Raw genomic sequence first — 16,801 nt, 5'->3', positions numbered from 1 at the left:
CGGTTGAGAAATATCAATGCCGCTTTGAAAACATGGATATTATCTTCTATACCGGGCATACGATTGAATTGAATGAACTATGTGTGATACCGATACTTTTCATCGAAACTTAAGAACTTAACAACCTACATTTGAGTAACATAAAGTTGTTAGTTAACACTATTTCTCAAAAGGACATCTAAGTAGCACAATACTTAACAAGAAGCACTTAACAACCATGACAACCATATCTAGCTATAGTTAAGACAATACTTAACAACTAGCATATGAGGAACTAGAGTGCCAACAACCACAAAAAGCATCTTGATCATGACATCTTGTCAATGAAAGAGTAAAAGCCTTGAATTATTTCGTGTAGCTTAAGTCTAACAGTGTCTCCTATTTCTCAAATGGGGACGCGTTGGCAGGACAAGCGCCCACCTAATGTGAATAGTTCCATCTTTACGGGAAATGCAGTACCTTGCAATTACTTTGGCATTCTCAACAGGCACTAGTGTTATTAGACCACAACGGGAAACAATTCAGGAATAACTACACATGCCAATTTTTGCGTGAAAAATAAAACCAAATTTCTAACATAGTGTTTGAATAACAAGAAATCCTTGTACCAATATTTTGTTCATACAAGTGGTCATGTTCAAGGTGTGCACCACTGGGGACACTTAATCCCATAATGCCTCCATTATTGAACACAAAGGAACTTTAGATTATCAAACACTTTTTGACATGCTCCAACTCTTTCTAGTGAAATTGGTATGCCGAGTAACATGTAGATCGCTAACTATGCTTGCAACATATCCTTCTTAAATAGCAGAAAGTATGTTAGTCAAAACATGGTATAATAGTGGATATAAATAGTCTAGTAAATATAAGTTACTAGGAACGTAGTGAGAAAATAAAATCCAAATTATTGATTACATAATGATTATGTTGTTGCTAGTAAGGGAAAATCAATGCGGTTTTATCATAATGATTGATCTCTCCAAGTCTACATTATGCCATCATACTTATTGTGTTATTCTCTTTTATGAACTTAATACTTTGAGATACGTGTTGGATAGCGGTCTTTGGGTGGAGTATTGATAGTAGACGTTAGTAAGTTTAACGGTCTACTTGTTACAGACATAATGCCTATATTAGATTATGCCATGGATGATTAGCATAATTATTCACTTTTCTATCAATTACCCTACAATAATTTATCTACCCACTATGGCTATGCTTTTGAGAGATGCCACTAGTGAACCTATGGCCCCTGGGTCTATCTTCTCATTACTACAAACTTGCTACAATTGCTCTCTCATTTACCTTTTATTTCGTTCTTTATTTTAATGCAAACTATTAACCTAGTAGTATCTGTTTTAACCTTGCTACCATCTAGAAACAAGGGGATTAACAACCATCTTGCCTTTTGTTGGGTGCAAGCATATGTCATGATTGTGTGTACGGTTTCCTCCTATTGGTTCAATTTAATTTTGGTTATTAAGTGAGGGAAATACTTTCTGATGATGTGCTACATCACCCTTCTTCTTCGAGAAAATCTAACAACTCCCGCGAGAGTAGCATAATGTTTCATGTAAAGTAATATAACGAAACACTAGGGGATTCTACCACCACCACGCCACTTCAATTACTGCATCTACACATCTCACCAGATATCCACTCTAAAATAACCTTAATCACTAGCAATGTATACCAAACGTGTCCAATACCTACACTAACAAAACCCTAACTACTAATAGCATAGATTAAACTATAATTAGATGATAATTTGGAGAGAGGTGGTTATACATCTACACTAACTAAACCCTGACTACTAATAGCATAGAATAAATAATAGTTAGATGATAATTTGGGAGAGAGAGGTGGGTATACCATTTATGCATGCATCACTGACTTCGAGCTGCCATCGTGTCTAAAGTGCGCCTTGTCGGAGCTTCGTGCACAGCAAACCGAAGATCACATAGACCCCGTCCACCATCGTGCAACCCATGATGTCCAACACCTCTGCGGCCCCACCCGACAACTACTGCCACCTCCCCTAGGCTATAGTAAATACGGCCAACACATCCCCTCCCAACCTCCTCTTCGTCGGAGTTCCTCCAGGCGTAGCAACCACACGCCCCAGCTCTACCCCTTGGACGGATCGGGGTCTAGGACATCGGGAGAACCTCCCCACTAATGGATCTATGATATGGATGCCTCTATGGCGAGACAATGGCGTCAATCGTGCTATTTCCACGTAGACACACACACATGGTGAGTGCGCGCATGTGTGTCTGTGCCCATGTGTATGTGCATGTGTGTGTGTGAGAGAGATATATATATATAGATGGAGGCCGCTTGGATGAATAAAAAGGCCTCGATATTATCCTAAAACTCTTCATTCACGAGGGTAACAAAGACTTAATGTCTGGCATGGACGAAGACAATCCCTTTGACCTAATGGGCCATTAATATACCTCTTTGATCTAGGGAAGAGTCTCTTCGGATCACGAGGGAATGAAGAGTGCCTCTTCGTCCATGGCATGGTCGAAAAGCCACACTTTGGCCTATACGCAACCGACAAGCTTACATAACAAAGGTTATGAGTATCAGGATTTTGTTGTAAGATTCTACGACTTCACAGTCCAAACTATATACCCCGATCCTATAATTTTAGTTACTCGAATCAACCTTTTTACAACTCTAATACTTAAGATTCTATGATTCACAATATCTGACCTGACTCGTATTTACGATTCCGACAATCTTATATATAACTGCAAATTCTGAATTTGGCCATATAGTTGGGAAATTTTGTAGAAAAAATTTAGAAAAATTATCTCGATCTTGGGTGGGTTGAGGATACAAACACCTTCCTAATCATCTAGCATTAGGTTGGTTCACAATAAACCTTTACCAATAATATCTCTTAATTAGCTTTAGGATGATAAATTCAAGGAGTTCATTTTCTATATTTTTATTATAACTGAAAAGGCTTCCAACCTGCTTTATTGATAAATCAACAACCATACAAGCTAACACATACAACTCGACACCACAATAAACGCACCCAAGGATGGATACAATGGGATAAAGGACAACTACAACACCTCAAATAAACTACATGAAAGCAATGAGATTCCCACTTGAAGTCGATGGAGTCCTCCACGGTGAAAAATTCATCATGCAAAGTTGAAGCCGTTCCCGACAAGCCGCGGACTCAAGGATGACACCCTTACGAAGGGAATAACATCGGAGTACCGCCACCGCAGAATCCAGGGGACCAGGGTTTTCCTTGGAGCAACAGAAAGAATAGAGAGTGACGACGACTACGCCTTCATGAAGGGGACGACGGTAAGCCTGGCCAAAGTCAGACATGGTGTGTACCCCGTCATGCACCCTCCACCTCTGAGATGTGGTACGTCGATATGAAAGACCATATGCCATTCCACAGCCCCAAATCCCAAGCGACCATGGTAGCCAGCCCGCGCCCATATTGTGCACTCACCCCATGTGCAACGCACCTACCACCACCATGGCCACCGCCCCGACACTTCAGACCATCGTTCAACCACTGCCATGTCCAAGGATGCCGCTGATTAGTGAAGGGACGAAGGTCACAAAACGAGTCTTTATGTTAGCGGGAGGCCTAGTCGGGCGGACCCATGCATGGGAGGGTCGCTGCCATCCGCCGACCATGTCACAACCACCTAACCACTCCTCCAGATGTCGGCGGTGGCAAAGCTAGGAGTGTCAGATCCCGTTGATGATTTCACAGGAACTGAGTAGATCGAATCGGGGAATTGAGAGAAAAAAATCAGAAGTATCAAGTAAGCACAGGAGACATCGTATCTATTAATCATATATGAGTATATTCGCTAGTCTTTGCAATAGGATAAGAATGATAGATGATCCTTTCCAGCCACAGCCCGACTGTTATAAGCAGATATGAGTAACAGCTGTAAAGTAGTCTAATCTCTGTCATACATAGATACGAGATCTAATGGTGGGAACACCCGTAACGCCCATGATGCGGTCCTATCCTCAATTTGGCACGAGGGCCTCGTCAGGGATAGAACCGCATCTCGTCGTTTCGCAAGAATGGATATCGTTACAAGTACATGTACTGAAAAGATGAGATATGTAGAATTAGCTTACACTCACCACAAGCTACATCAGAGTCACATCAGTACAATACATAAATAACACGAAGAAGAGCAGGGTCCGACTACGGACGAAAACAAACGAGAAAAGAAGAACGACGTCCATCCTTGCTATCCAAGGCTGCCGGCCTGGAACCCATCCTAGATTGATGAAGAAGAGGAAGAAGAAGCAACTCCAAATGAAAAATTAACACGCTCGCGTCAAGTAACCTTTACCTGTACCTGCAACTGATGTTGTAGTAATCTATGAGCCACAGGGGACTCATCAATCTCATGTACAAAGGTATCAAGACTAGCAAAGCTTAATGGGTGAGGTATGGTTAAGTGGTGAGGCTGCAGCACGCGACTAAGCAACTGTTTAGTGGCCAACTTACGAGTACAAGAAATAAAGAGGGGGAATATCTACACATAGTGGACGTGAACTAATGTTGATCAAATGAATGATCCTAAACACCTACTTACGTCAAACATAACCCCACCGTGTCGTCGATCGGAGAAGGAACTCACGAAAGAGACAGTCACGGTTACGCACACCGTTGGCATGTTTTAATTAAGTTAACTTCAAGTTATCTAGAACGAGTGTTAAACAAAGTTTCCACGTTGCCACATAACCGCGGGCACGGCTTTCCGAAAGATTTAACCCTGCAGGGGTGCTCCTACTAATCCATCACAAATTACCACAAGCCGCATAGAAATCCTCGATCACGAAGCTCGTGATCTCGTCAGACTCCTTAGTGGAAAACCTCAACTCTGAGATTACCTAAAGCATCACCGGAATCCCGATGCACAAGATATCTCGTAAAAGGTAAAACTAATCCAGCAAGGCCGCCCGACGTGTCGACGAACCCGATAGGAGCCGCGTATCTCGTTCTCAGGACACGACCGGATGGGAAAGCCTACAGGTACCAAACCTCGAGTCACCCCGTGGTGGCCCCGCAGTCTGCCCTTTTTGGACCAACACTCATGAGGAGCACTGGCCAGGAGGTTGATTAATTATCCTCGGGGTCCGGAAAGTCCCTATGCAATTATTTAGGTTATTAGGCGAATGTAAAACCAAAGTTGGGCCTTGCCAGACCAGCTTTAATGTAAAATGAATTATCAAGGGGTCCCCATAACAACCCTGATCGTGTTAGGAGCGCTCATTTATGGAACATAACACCGGTAACCGAAACTAAGGGGGCAAAGGTGGAACAAAACACCAGGCTAGAAAGGCCGAGCCTTCCACCTTTTACCAAGTATATAGGTGCATTAAATTAAATAGCATTAATATGGTGATATAACAAGGAACCCATGTTTTCACATGGAAGCAACTGCACCTGGAACTAGCAACGCTAACACATGGTTAAGCAAGCAGAAACATAGTCAATCAGTGGTTTGCTAGGTTGTGAACATGTTGAAGGTTTTCATGGCAATGTTGAGAGGCTGATATTTAACAGGTGGTAGGCAACGAGACATAGCGACAGAAACGATAATACTAGCATGGCAATGATAGTAATGGTATCTGGGGAAATGGTCATCTTGCCTGAGATCCCGCTTGGAAGAAGATCGACTCCGTGAAGCAGACGAACCGACGTAGTCGAACGGGTCCTCACAATCCGACACGCTTGTGGAACTCTATCGAGACGAAGGAAATCGGATACAAGCATCAACACATATATTCACCATGGCATATGCACGACAATATGCAATCCACATATGTTGCATGATCAGCTGAATATATGCAAGACATGGCACGGTGATTCACAACACTCAAACACTACACATTAAGTGAAGTTCAATATGCAACGAGATGCATATTGAGCAAACTCCACATACGAATTATTTAATTCCATCCCGGTTAGGTACATGGCAATATCAAATGTGGTTAAACATGGCAAGAGGTGAAGCGTAATTAAACTACCTATCTAGGCATTTTAAATGAGGTCAGAAATGACATATAGCATCTCCGAGATGACCTCATGCGTTAATTTACAATTCTGTCCAGATCTGAACTAACATGTTTAAATAGTTTTTAAACAGCAAAATAAATAGGTTCACGTGATTCTACGCGTCGTTACAAGCAATTTACACATAGAGAACATCTCCAACGGAGCTACGGTTCAAAAGATACGAACACCGCACGATATGATGGCTTGAATGCAATATGTGTGCAAATAGCATCCACAACATTTCAAAACACCAACCAGCAAGATAATATGAAACTACACGAGATTCTAAGAAAGTTTCATATAGGACACGATCAAAACAGAGCAATGGTTCAACAACTACGAGCAAAACAAGATATCACTACAATCTGCCAAAATCAGCCACATAGCATTTTCTACACCCCACAACTACGAGCTACACAAAACCAATATGGTCAACCAAGGCATGAGGCAATAGAGGTCAAGAAGCACTACAACATACTACTAACAACATCTAGCATGGAAGCATGGAACACTAGGAAAAGAACTCACAAAATGGCTGCTCACACGCAGTTTCAGACTTAGTGAATATAACAGTTTATGAAACTGCAGTTTTCGATCTGAAGGCATATTGACAGCAGCAAAACCATAAGCTACAGGACTCCAAATGGCATGAAAATTCACAGCATGCTAGATAATCCTAAAGTCTACAACTAACTCCATTGCACCAACCTCAAAAGAGCTACAGATCACCAGATAAACTCAAGACAAGACAGTAATAAAATATAACATATTTCAGACTTAGAAATATTTAAGCATCTCCAAAACAACACTATTTCCTAGCAAGTTCAGAACAAGCAAACCACACCTAAACATGGATTTCTATTGCAACCAAAATTACCAAAGGCTAGACTAAACATCCAAGAGCAACTCTCTAGTTGACAACTCCTTCATATCATGCACGGACTAAATCCCACAAAATAAACAAAAGGGCAACATGGCAAAATATCACGTGCACTAACTTGCTCAAAAGCTAAAACTAAATGCACAGTTAAATTCTATGGATTTTTCTACCACGAAAACATATATAACATGAGGGGTTGCAACACAAAAATATCGCCACACGTATATGCAAAAATGCAAACAACTACTCAAAATACATGGCAAAAGGGTTCCTAAAACATAAGCATTTTATCTACGGAGTTTGAGCAATCCGGACACACACGAAAATAAATACGGGATAATTCCCTATTGAGACAGCATGCAAATCTAGGCATTTGGTGGGTCAAATCACTTCAAACATGCATGCAAGTTGCAAAAACATAATCTACGTGCAAAACTACACAAGTTACATATTTAAATCGTCTCGATCCGACACTCGGTTTAGAAACTACGGGCGTTTTAATTATCTAATAATTCCAGAAATTAACTAATTCAAAAACCTTAAAAAATACTATCGGGCCGAATCGGCACTATTGGGCCTAAAACAACAAATGGGCGCTAGATAACTAGCATGCGCCTGAGCGGGGTTTAGCGGGGGCGGCTCACCTTGGGCCGGCCTGGTCGGGTGGAGAGGCAGGTCGCGCGAGGCGATGAGGCAGACCTGGAGGAGACCGGTCGGTTGGGCCAGTCATGGTGCAGCTGGGCAGGCTTGGCTGCGGAGGCCGAGGAGCGGCGAGGCCGGTCAACACGGGCGGTTCGAGCGCTCCTGCTCGTCTCCTCCCGTGCCCGAGGCACGAGGTCTGGCCATGGTGGCGACGCACTGGCGGGGCCTGGGCGGCGGAGCAGGGGCGGCCTGGACGGGTCCCTCGAGCCGGATCTGGTCAGATCCGACCGGATCGGGGCTGCTGGAGGACGCCAGTTGGAGGCGGAAGACCGGCGCGGGTAGGGGTTGCTCGGGGCCGGTGGCTCACGCACTCCGGTGGCGGGGGCTATAGTCGGTGGTGCTGCGGCGGCTGGTCGGTCTGCTCCGGCAATCGCCGGCAACGGAGGGCGGCGGGGCGACGAAGGCGAGCTGGCTGGCAGGAGTAGCTCGGGAGGGGCAGGCCTCGGGAGGAGCTACGAGAGCTCGGCTCCAAACGGCGGCGGCGGATCCGGGCTCGGGCGGGACCCAGATGGGCTTCGCGGGCCCGACGGCTGGAGGGGGAGAGAGAGAGGTGGGAGGCTGCGCGGCTAGGGTTTGAGGGGCGCGGATCCCCAGGGGGATTAGGTTTTGCTGTCTAAAATGCACTCGAGGTCTATTTATAACAATGGGGGAGCTAGGTTTAGCAGTTTTTCGTCCCGGTTCCAACCGCGCGAACGGAATCGAACGTTCTCGCATGCGGGGATGGGTAAGTGGTTGCGTAGAGTAGGTTAGCCGGGGAAGAGAGGGAAACGGGCGACCCGGCAACGAGTTTTAAAACACCGATAAAACGTATGACAATAGACCGAATACGGTGCCGCTACGGTCCACCATTCGGGTACCAGACAGACTCCAATTGCGACGAAATTTTACACGCAGCCTAGCTACAAGTAATTAAGACCGCACGCCAAGTTTCGACTCAATCAGAGAATATTTTACACACACTTTTAAAAACAGGTTTTTGACGATGCCGCGGGCGCGTGCGCGTGTGGTCGAGCTCAGAACGGACAACGACGAGAACCGGCAACTATTAACGGATGCAAGTTTGAAAACTGGCAGCAACGGGATGCCGATGCAATGCGGATGATGCGCATGATGCAATGATGATGCGACAAATAAAAATAATCAGATGACGAAAACGGAATAGAAGGGGAATCTTCTGGAACGTCGATCTCGGACTATCACAACACCCCCGCAGTAAGTTAGTCTTGACATTGCCCCCTTCTAAAGAACCGACAATACCTTGCCATGTTCTTGATCTGCCCTCCATGCTTTTGTTGTTGTTTTGAAAAATTCTAGGAAGGTATACTTGATGAAATCTGCATCTTCCCATGTGGCTTCCTTCGATGATAAGTTGATCCATTGGATGTGCCATTGTACCACTAATATATTGTTCCTAGGTACATGCCTTACCTGCAACACTGCCTCATGACCAGTATTTATAGTCCCATCACTATTGACCATTGGCAAATTAGGACTAGGTACGGACTTCTGCCCAATATGTTTCTTGAGCTAACTGACATGAAACACTAGATGTATCTTCACATGTGGAAGAAATTGGAGATTGTAAGAAGATTTGCCTAGTTTTTGAATCACCAGAAATGGGCCATAGTATATATGCTACAATTTGCGAGCTCCTCTAAACCCAAATGCCGCTAGTCTGTATGGTGCCATCTTGTGATAGACCATGTCTCCAATATCAAAAACTCTTTCCACCCTTTTTAAATCAGCATAGCACTTCATTCTGTTTTGAGCTTTGTGCAAATTTTCTTTCAGTTGCACCAACATTTGTTGTTTAGCTAGCAAGAAGTTTTGTACTTCTTCATCTTCAGGACCACGTAGAACCAGTTCAAAAATTAAGGGAGGGGCAAAACCATACAAAGCTTGAAATGGTGACATTTTGATAGCACTGTGATATGTGGTGTCGTACCAGTATCCAGCTAAAGAAATCCATGAACTCCATTTGGTTGGATGTGAGTGTCATGTACCTGAGATATGATCCCACACATTGGTTCACTCTCTCAGTTTGGGGATGATAAGCAATACTGTATCTGAGCTCACTTTTCCAGGCAGAAAATATATCTTTCCATAGTTTGCTGGTAAAGATTCTGTCTCTATCTGAGATAATGAGTTGTGGAGGTCCATGAAGTCTGGGGATGTTATCCACAAAGGCTTGAGCAAAAGTGAGCACTGTTTAAGGATGAGACAATGGAATGAAGTGTGCACACTTGGTAAATCTGTCAACCACCACTAATATCACTTCCTTTCCCTGTGACTTGGGTAGTCCTTCAATAAAATCCATTGAAATATGCTGCGATGCCATGTGAGCTATAGGGAGAGGATCCAATAACCCAGGTTGCAAACAGTTTTTATGTTTAGCTCTTTGACAAATGGGGCAAGCTGCAATAAAAGTTTCCACTTGTTTCATACCAGGCCAATAAAAAATGCTCTTAACTCTTTCATATGTAGCTCTCATGCCTGAATGACCCGACCAGATTGCTTTACCCACTTTAACATTAAGAGTCCTTTTTGTAAAGTAAGAGTGAGATTAGTCATAAGAAGCTAGAATCCAGTGATGGCCAGCCCCTCACGGAAGGTAGAGACCTAAAAATCATCAGGACACGCAACCTTTGTCTAGCCAATTATTTTGTAACATAAGAGTACATGTTACTAATGTCAGGGAGTAAGACCATTACATTTTTCCTCTTGCGTTGTGGTAGTGGTCTACATTGATCTACAAAAATAAGTTGTGGAAACTATAAAAAAATGGGAAGAGGAAATTTATCGTAGCTGGGATAATCTAAAATACAAGGCAAAAAGTTTATGAAACATTCCAACGTAGATAATGCCGTTCCTTCGTCTGAGCAAATAGATTGAACAGTACATGGAAAAACATCAATGGCTGCAGACTCGAGGGCAAAAGGAACCATGTAAAATCTGCTGCCGAATTGGAGTCGACCTTCAGCCAGTCTCTGTGCAATAACTAATCAGTTCCGACAACTCAACTATGGTACAACAAAGGCATCAGTCTGGTTCTGGCCAGGAAAATAGCTCAGATTCCGTTGGGAATAAGGTGAGATGCCTCACTAAGATACATACATCAAAGAAACCTCGTACAGGTTCAAGCCTCAACTCAATCAGCCCAGAAAAGAATAATTGATGATCTGCTTAACTAATGATGCATTCATATTTCCCGTAATTCAAAATCATTCGCGGAGAGCTTCCTCTCTGGCTCTGGCGATACTTGAAAAGGAATACAACAGCAATGGTCAGGAATAGTAGAACAAACATGACCTTACAACAAACTTCTTCAATGGCAGTACTACAAGATGTTGACAAATGATGGAGCGTCTTCCCTTGGTCCTGCCAATGATCGATACAGGTACAGTTTATCAACGGTATCGATTTCCCCTTCATTTTCCTTCATTACTTCAACCACCAGATTAGGTATTTGCTGAGCTACATCCCGACAACCCCTAACAGTTAGCCTGGATGAGTTCATCCAAAAGAACCTCATGTTGTAAAAATAATTCAGACCAGAGAGCAGTCCTTTGTCGCCAAAAAGGCTGTCTCTGACCTCAAGCTTCTGCAACCTAGTGCATCCCTCAAACACATGTTGAAGAGACATGTCACTATTCCCAGCAAAGGCAACAGACAGAGTCTTTATGAGTTTTCCATGTTTTCCAATGTGTGCAAACGCCTTATCGGTGAGCAGGCCAGAGACTGAAAGTCTGGTGAGCTTCTTGCAGTTCATCACAATCGCCCCGAAACCCTCATCCATGGGCTCCCTAGTAATCCGATCAGGGCGGTGGCGGCCCATAATACAGAGGCGGAACACCAAAAGGTCAGGGCAGTTCTCGGACATGGCAACAACTGCTGCATTTGTCATGCACTGGCAGAAGTAGAGAATCGACTCGAGCTTCCGGCAGCCTTCTGAGATTGCGTGGAGACTAATATCTGAGACTGAGCCCTCAGAATCCTCAGTGGCATCCAGAGGAAAAACCCGTAGCTCACGGAGATTTGAGCATGTTTCAGCCACAGCCCGAATGCCTTCATCACCCACAGTATCAAGAACCTAGAATAAGAAATTGGAACACCAAGACCTGATGTCAAAGTACATAAACCAATATATCTATCAATGTGACCGACGGGAAAATTCACAAAATACTTACCCATAAAGTGCGAAGATTGATGCAGTGGCGAATAACTGGTATGAACTCTTCGGCAGTTAGAGCCGCAAAGCTAAAATTGAGGGGCAAGTGAGGCGCGCGGTGGGAGCGGCTGCTGGCGCGAGCTGCGGCAGCGCGAGGCTGCGGCGCAAGGAAAGGCAGGGAGAGCGGGGAGGCGCAGGAGGCAGGGCGGCGCTCCGGATCTGGGCAGAGCTCCGGAGGAGGCATGGCTCGGGGCGACGGCTTCGGCAGCTCGCCGGCGGCGGGATCCGACGTGGATCGGGGCGGCGGCGCGGGGAGCGGATCAGGGGCTGCTCGTGGGTGCAGGGGATGAAGGCGGTTGGGGGCGGAGCTTCATGGATGGAGCATGGAGACGGTGCCGACGGCGAGCGGTCGGCTGGCGCGGGGCGGTGGGCGGGTGGCAAGTTGGGTGCGGGGGATGTCGATCGGGATCTGTGGAAGGTAGGCTTTTTTTCTTTTCTACAGGGGCGTTTGTACAAAAACGAAACGTTTTTCTCTTCGTATCACTTAAAAACGTACCGCGGGTTGAATACCAAAAAATAGAGGGGTGTTTTTGTAAAAATGCCACGACGGACGACCAGAAATCCTATTTGTTTTATTATTACTAGCAAAATGACCCGTACGATTGCCACGGAAAAAAAACATAATCTCCAATGATCGTGACCATATTATGTTCACATGTCATCGTTTGATTTAGAAATTTTGTGCACAAATGCAAGAAAATGTTTATTTTTTTTAATTTATTCACAAGCTGAAACAATCTTTACATTTTTTATGTTGGAGGATGTTATTTTAAATTCACAAACATTTTTTGAAACGCATGAAGTTTTTCTGAATAAACAAACATTTTTATAAATCAGCAATATATTTATTAAATTCATGGACATTGTTTTGGAATTTGCGAAAAATAAAAAATTATTAAAGTTTTTGTAATTCTAAATTATTTAAATTATAAATAAAAATAAATGGACTGGAAAATTTGAAATAAAAAAAGAAACTATCAAAACAGGCATTAGCTATTTTTAAAATTTTAGGACATTTTTTAAATGCATTAACATATTTTGAATTAGAAAGCATTTTGTTAAATGCCTTTAGTAATTTTAAATACATGGAATTGTATTTGAGATCATGGACTTTTCTTATTGTACAAACATTTTTCGAAATTGCAATCATTTTATTGTATATGCGAGCATTTTTTACAAAACTCCGAGCAGTTTTTGAAGTCACCAACATTTTTAGTTTTTTAAATATGTTGATTTCTAATTTTCAGTTTATTAAAAATTTAAAAATTATTTGAAGTTTTAAATTATTTAAAATAAAAAAATAAAACGGAATTGAAAATAAATAAATAAACAGAAATAAAAGCAGGCGCCTGTGCATGGGCCGGCCCATAGGGTGTGCTGGATATTTTTCCAGCATGCAGAGCGTAATATAGGAGGTTTTTACATGGGCCGGTCCAGTCCAAGATATTTTCGCTTTGTAAAACGTTTTTTATTAGTTACCGATGGCATGGTGGGTAATTTATGCAAACTTTAGGGTAATTTTCAAGACGAACGACCAGAATTCAATTTGCTTTATTATTATATAGGTATTATGGAGAGATATAGACTTTTATTAAAAAGGAAAGGCAAGTCGGTTCATATAAACACGACTTCATAGAACCACGCACGTTTTATTTTCTTACCTGAATCATCAACCAAGCTAGGTTTTCGTGATGTCGAAAGACAAGCGCCGATCTGCTTGGCCAGGTCTGCCAGAGGATCTCCTGCTCCTGGCCCTCCGCCGCCTCGCATCCCTGGCGGACCGCGTCCGAGCAGGCGCTGTCTGCAGGTCATGGCGCTCCGCCGCCAGCCAGCTCCCATCGACGCGGCTCCCCTGGGTCGTGTTCGGCGACGGCACCCTCTTCGACCTGGCCAACGACAACACGCCGCACCCGCACTACCGCCTGCGTCTCCCCAATGACTGCTGGCGCTACAGCGCCGGTGAGAACATGCTGTTTCTCGTGCACCAGCGCGACGGCAGCTGCTCCCTCGTGAACGCTCTCTCCGGCGCCACCACCCGTCTCCCCGAGCTAGCTGATCTCTTGCGGAGTTACAACGTGCGGCACCGAAAGCGAGACGAGCTCAGGCGCACCCCTCACTCCCAGGACCAAGACGGGCCAATGAAAGCCATAGGAAAGGTGGTGGTGTCATCGGCATCGGCATCGGACGACCCCATCGTCGCCGTCCTGATAGAACGCGATGTCATCGTTTCTACTTGCCGACCGGCCGGCCAGAGCAACTCGTGCCTCCTGGGGGTGCTGAGAACCGACGACGCCATCGACATTGTCCTGTTCCAAGGGAAAATCTACGCCCTCTCCAAGAGCCATATCCTCGAAACCCTCGAGCTCAACAATGGCCACCAAGGCGATGAAGTCAAGTACAGTACCGAATTGATAAAGCACCCATGGGAACAACACCACCAAGATTTTGAAGACGTTTTCCTCTTTCCATTCGTCGAGATGTATCTGGTCGAGTCTGGTGGCAAGCTCCTGATGGTGAAGCGATGGGTCCGCCCCCCATGTACGCCCTGCGCCCCGGATGGCAGAAGAACTTTCCGGTTGGAGGTGTGGGAGGCAGACCTGAGCGAACGCCGGTGGAAGAAGTTGGACGGCAGCCTAGAAGGCCAAGCGCTCTTTGTTAGCAGGCCGTGCTCCATGTCTCTGCCCGCCGGTCATGGAGTTCGACAAGACTGTATCTACTTCCTCAACAGACTCTACAAATGGAAGCAGCCGGAGGCAAATTTCGGCGATTCTGGCGTGTACAACATTAGAGACAAGGCGTTCACCCCGTTGTTGCAGGACTCGTCGCTATCGCTGCCGTGGAAGAGCGGACGGTTTCCGTCATGGTTTTTTCATTTCCAAGTTTAAGTAGTCATCAACAATTCAACATGCGACTGTACTTATAGTTTAATTGTTTTCCTTGGTTGCCCAAAGGACCAAAAGATAATCGTATGCATTTTTTTGAAGGATCCCCACGCTTTATTAATGAGAATGGTGTGATAGCTCCCGGATACCTATAGACACCTTTTATAAACAGTAAAATCCAAATAGTAAAAAATAAAAATAAAAAATCTGAAACTTTGCAGCATAAAAAATGATCAAACTTTGTACTTGATTGTAAATTTTTATGCCAAAATATTATGTAGAGAGGTATATAAACGAGTTTTAGATTTCAATGCTAAAACTGCTCAAACTTCAAGCACCGAAATCTTATTCATGTGTATAGCTCCTCGAATGGTTTTTTGGCATAAAAACTTGCAAGCATCTACACAATTTGATCTTCTTTGATGCTGCAAAATTGTAGATTTTTTTTTATTTTACTGTTCAGAGAAGGTGCCTAGGCATCTGGGAGCTGAAAATCCACACTCTTTATTAATTTCAAATAAAAATATAGGGATACAAAAGGGGTCATCTCGATGTAGAAGCTACAAGCGACGATCCTCATCAGCAAACAAAATAGAATTTTTTTACAAGATTGTGTGCCCTCCTGGTTGGAAGCTCGGCCTTCAAACATAAAATCACAACTAACAATACTTGCTATTGTTATATCTATCTCCTTTACAATTGTGATATGCGGGCTTCCTAAACCATTTAAGATACAATGTGTAAGGAGAAGACACTTGTGTCAACTTTTGCCGAGTTTTATACCCGACGATGGCATCCTTTACCGAGTTCGGATCTCGGCAGAGGTGCCACGTGGGTACCGCTGGCAACATCAACATTTTCCTGAGTGTTGCATAACTTGGCCAAAGGTGACACATGGCAAAGCCTGAGAACACCTAAAAAACTATGCCTAGTACGGGAGATATAGGCATGGCAAAGATTTATTGCTAAAAAAATGTACTTACAAAAATGACTACCGAGTGCGAGCACTGGAAGCTCAGCAAACATTTACTAGACGTCTGCCCCCGCCCCGTACGCCTCCGCTCCGCCCGCTGCCGCCCACCCCTCGCCTGCATTGCACGCCGCCGCCTAGTTCCGTCTGCCTCCGCCCCGCGTCACACGCCGCTGCCGGCTCCCCACTCGGCCGCCGCCCCGACCTCTCTTCACCCGTCGCCACCCCGACTTGCTCCGGCCGCCGTCATCACCATATGGCGTCGAAGAGCAACAACCGCGGAGAAGAAGAAGATGTGCGGTTGTACAATGGTTGAACACGAGCTGCGCGGCCGCCTCCTGTTTTACATGTTTGTTTTGGATCATTTATTGAAGTTGTTATTTTACATCTCCATTTTGGATCATCTGTTAAAATTGTGTCTTTTTTGGAGATGTAAAAAATATATTTTGATGCTTCAAATTTTTACATCAATGATTTGAAGTATCAAAATATACATCATCTATTGAAGATACTCTGGGGATTTATGTTATGTTGACATCTATTTGTGTCCTGTGCTATTCCACTTATCACACAAAGCGAGAAAAATTGCTCACCATATAACTTTTTGTATAAGTAGTTCATTGCTAAAAACGCGAAGCCTGGTTTGATTTATCTATTACCAGGACTACTTTAGATCTTAGATGCAGCATGAACTATACATAGTCGGTTCATCTGCATTGTTGTGCTGACAAATAATAAATCGGTTTTGCTAAGTTCCTATCGTCCGGAATTCTTCAACAGATCCGCATCATTATTAATTATCTTTAATTGATCGTAAGTGTGCATGCATGCATATAGAGACATAAATGATGATGCCATTAAAGATTCCAATAAAATTCAAACTTCAAAATGTTTTGTAGCTCAAACCATTGCTCCGATTCAAAATCCATTTTCACAAAAAAGAATCGCCTCGACGAGACCTTCAAAACTAAATCCCATATTGATATGTTTCGACGATTTTTTTTTCTCGTCGAAGTTACCACGTATCGGATACCTAAGTAATCACATGTGTGCTACATAAGTT

General features: G+C 43.9%; 1 protein-coding gene across 1 annotated transcript; it reads right to left on the bottom strand.

Annotated features, from left to right (window-relative positions):
- Positions 1-10,934: 10,934 nt before the first annotated feature.
- LOC123408119 (transport inhibitor response 1-like protein) lies at positions 10,935-12,070 on the bottom strand. The gene is made up of 2 exons (XM_045101309.1): positions 11,846-12,070; positions 10,935-11,748 (listed from the first exon to the last, which is right to left on the bottom strand). Exons 1-2 carry the CDS (start codon positions 12,068-12,070, stop codon positions 10,996-10,998), a joined length of 978 nt encoding a protein of 325 aa, XP_044957244.1. The 3' UTR covers positions 10,935-10,995.
- Positions 12,071-16,801: the final 4,731 nt, after the last annotated feature.

Source organism: Hordeum vulgare, chromosome 7H (assembly GCF_904849725.1).
Source record: "Hordeum vulgare subsp. vulgare chromosome 7H, MorexV3_pseudomolecules_assembly, whole genome shotgun sequence".
NCBI classification, from domain to species: domain Eukaryota; kingdom Viridiplantae; phylum Streptophyta; class Magnoliopsida; order Poales; family Poaceae; genus Hordeum; species Hordeum vulgare.
Note: the sequence above shows the minus strand (reverse complement) of the source record. Positions and strands in the feature narration are given on the sequence as shown.

Coding starts and splice junctions, on each gene's coding strand:
- LOC123408119 (XM_045101309.1), bottom strand. CDS start 12,070: ATGCCTCCTCCGGAGCTCTGCCCAGATCCGGAGCGCCGCCCTGCCTCC. Junction 11,749..11,845: donor TCAATCTTCGCACTTTATGG/GTAAGTATTTTG, acceptor TTCTTATTCTAG/GTTCTTGATACTGTGGGTGA.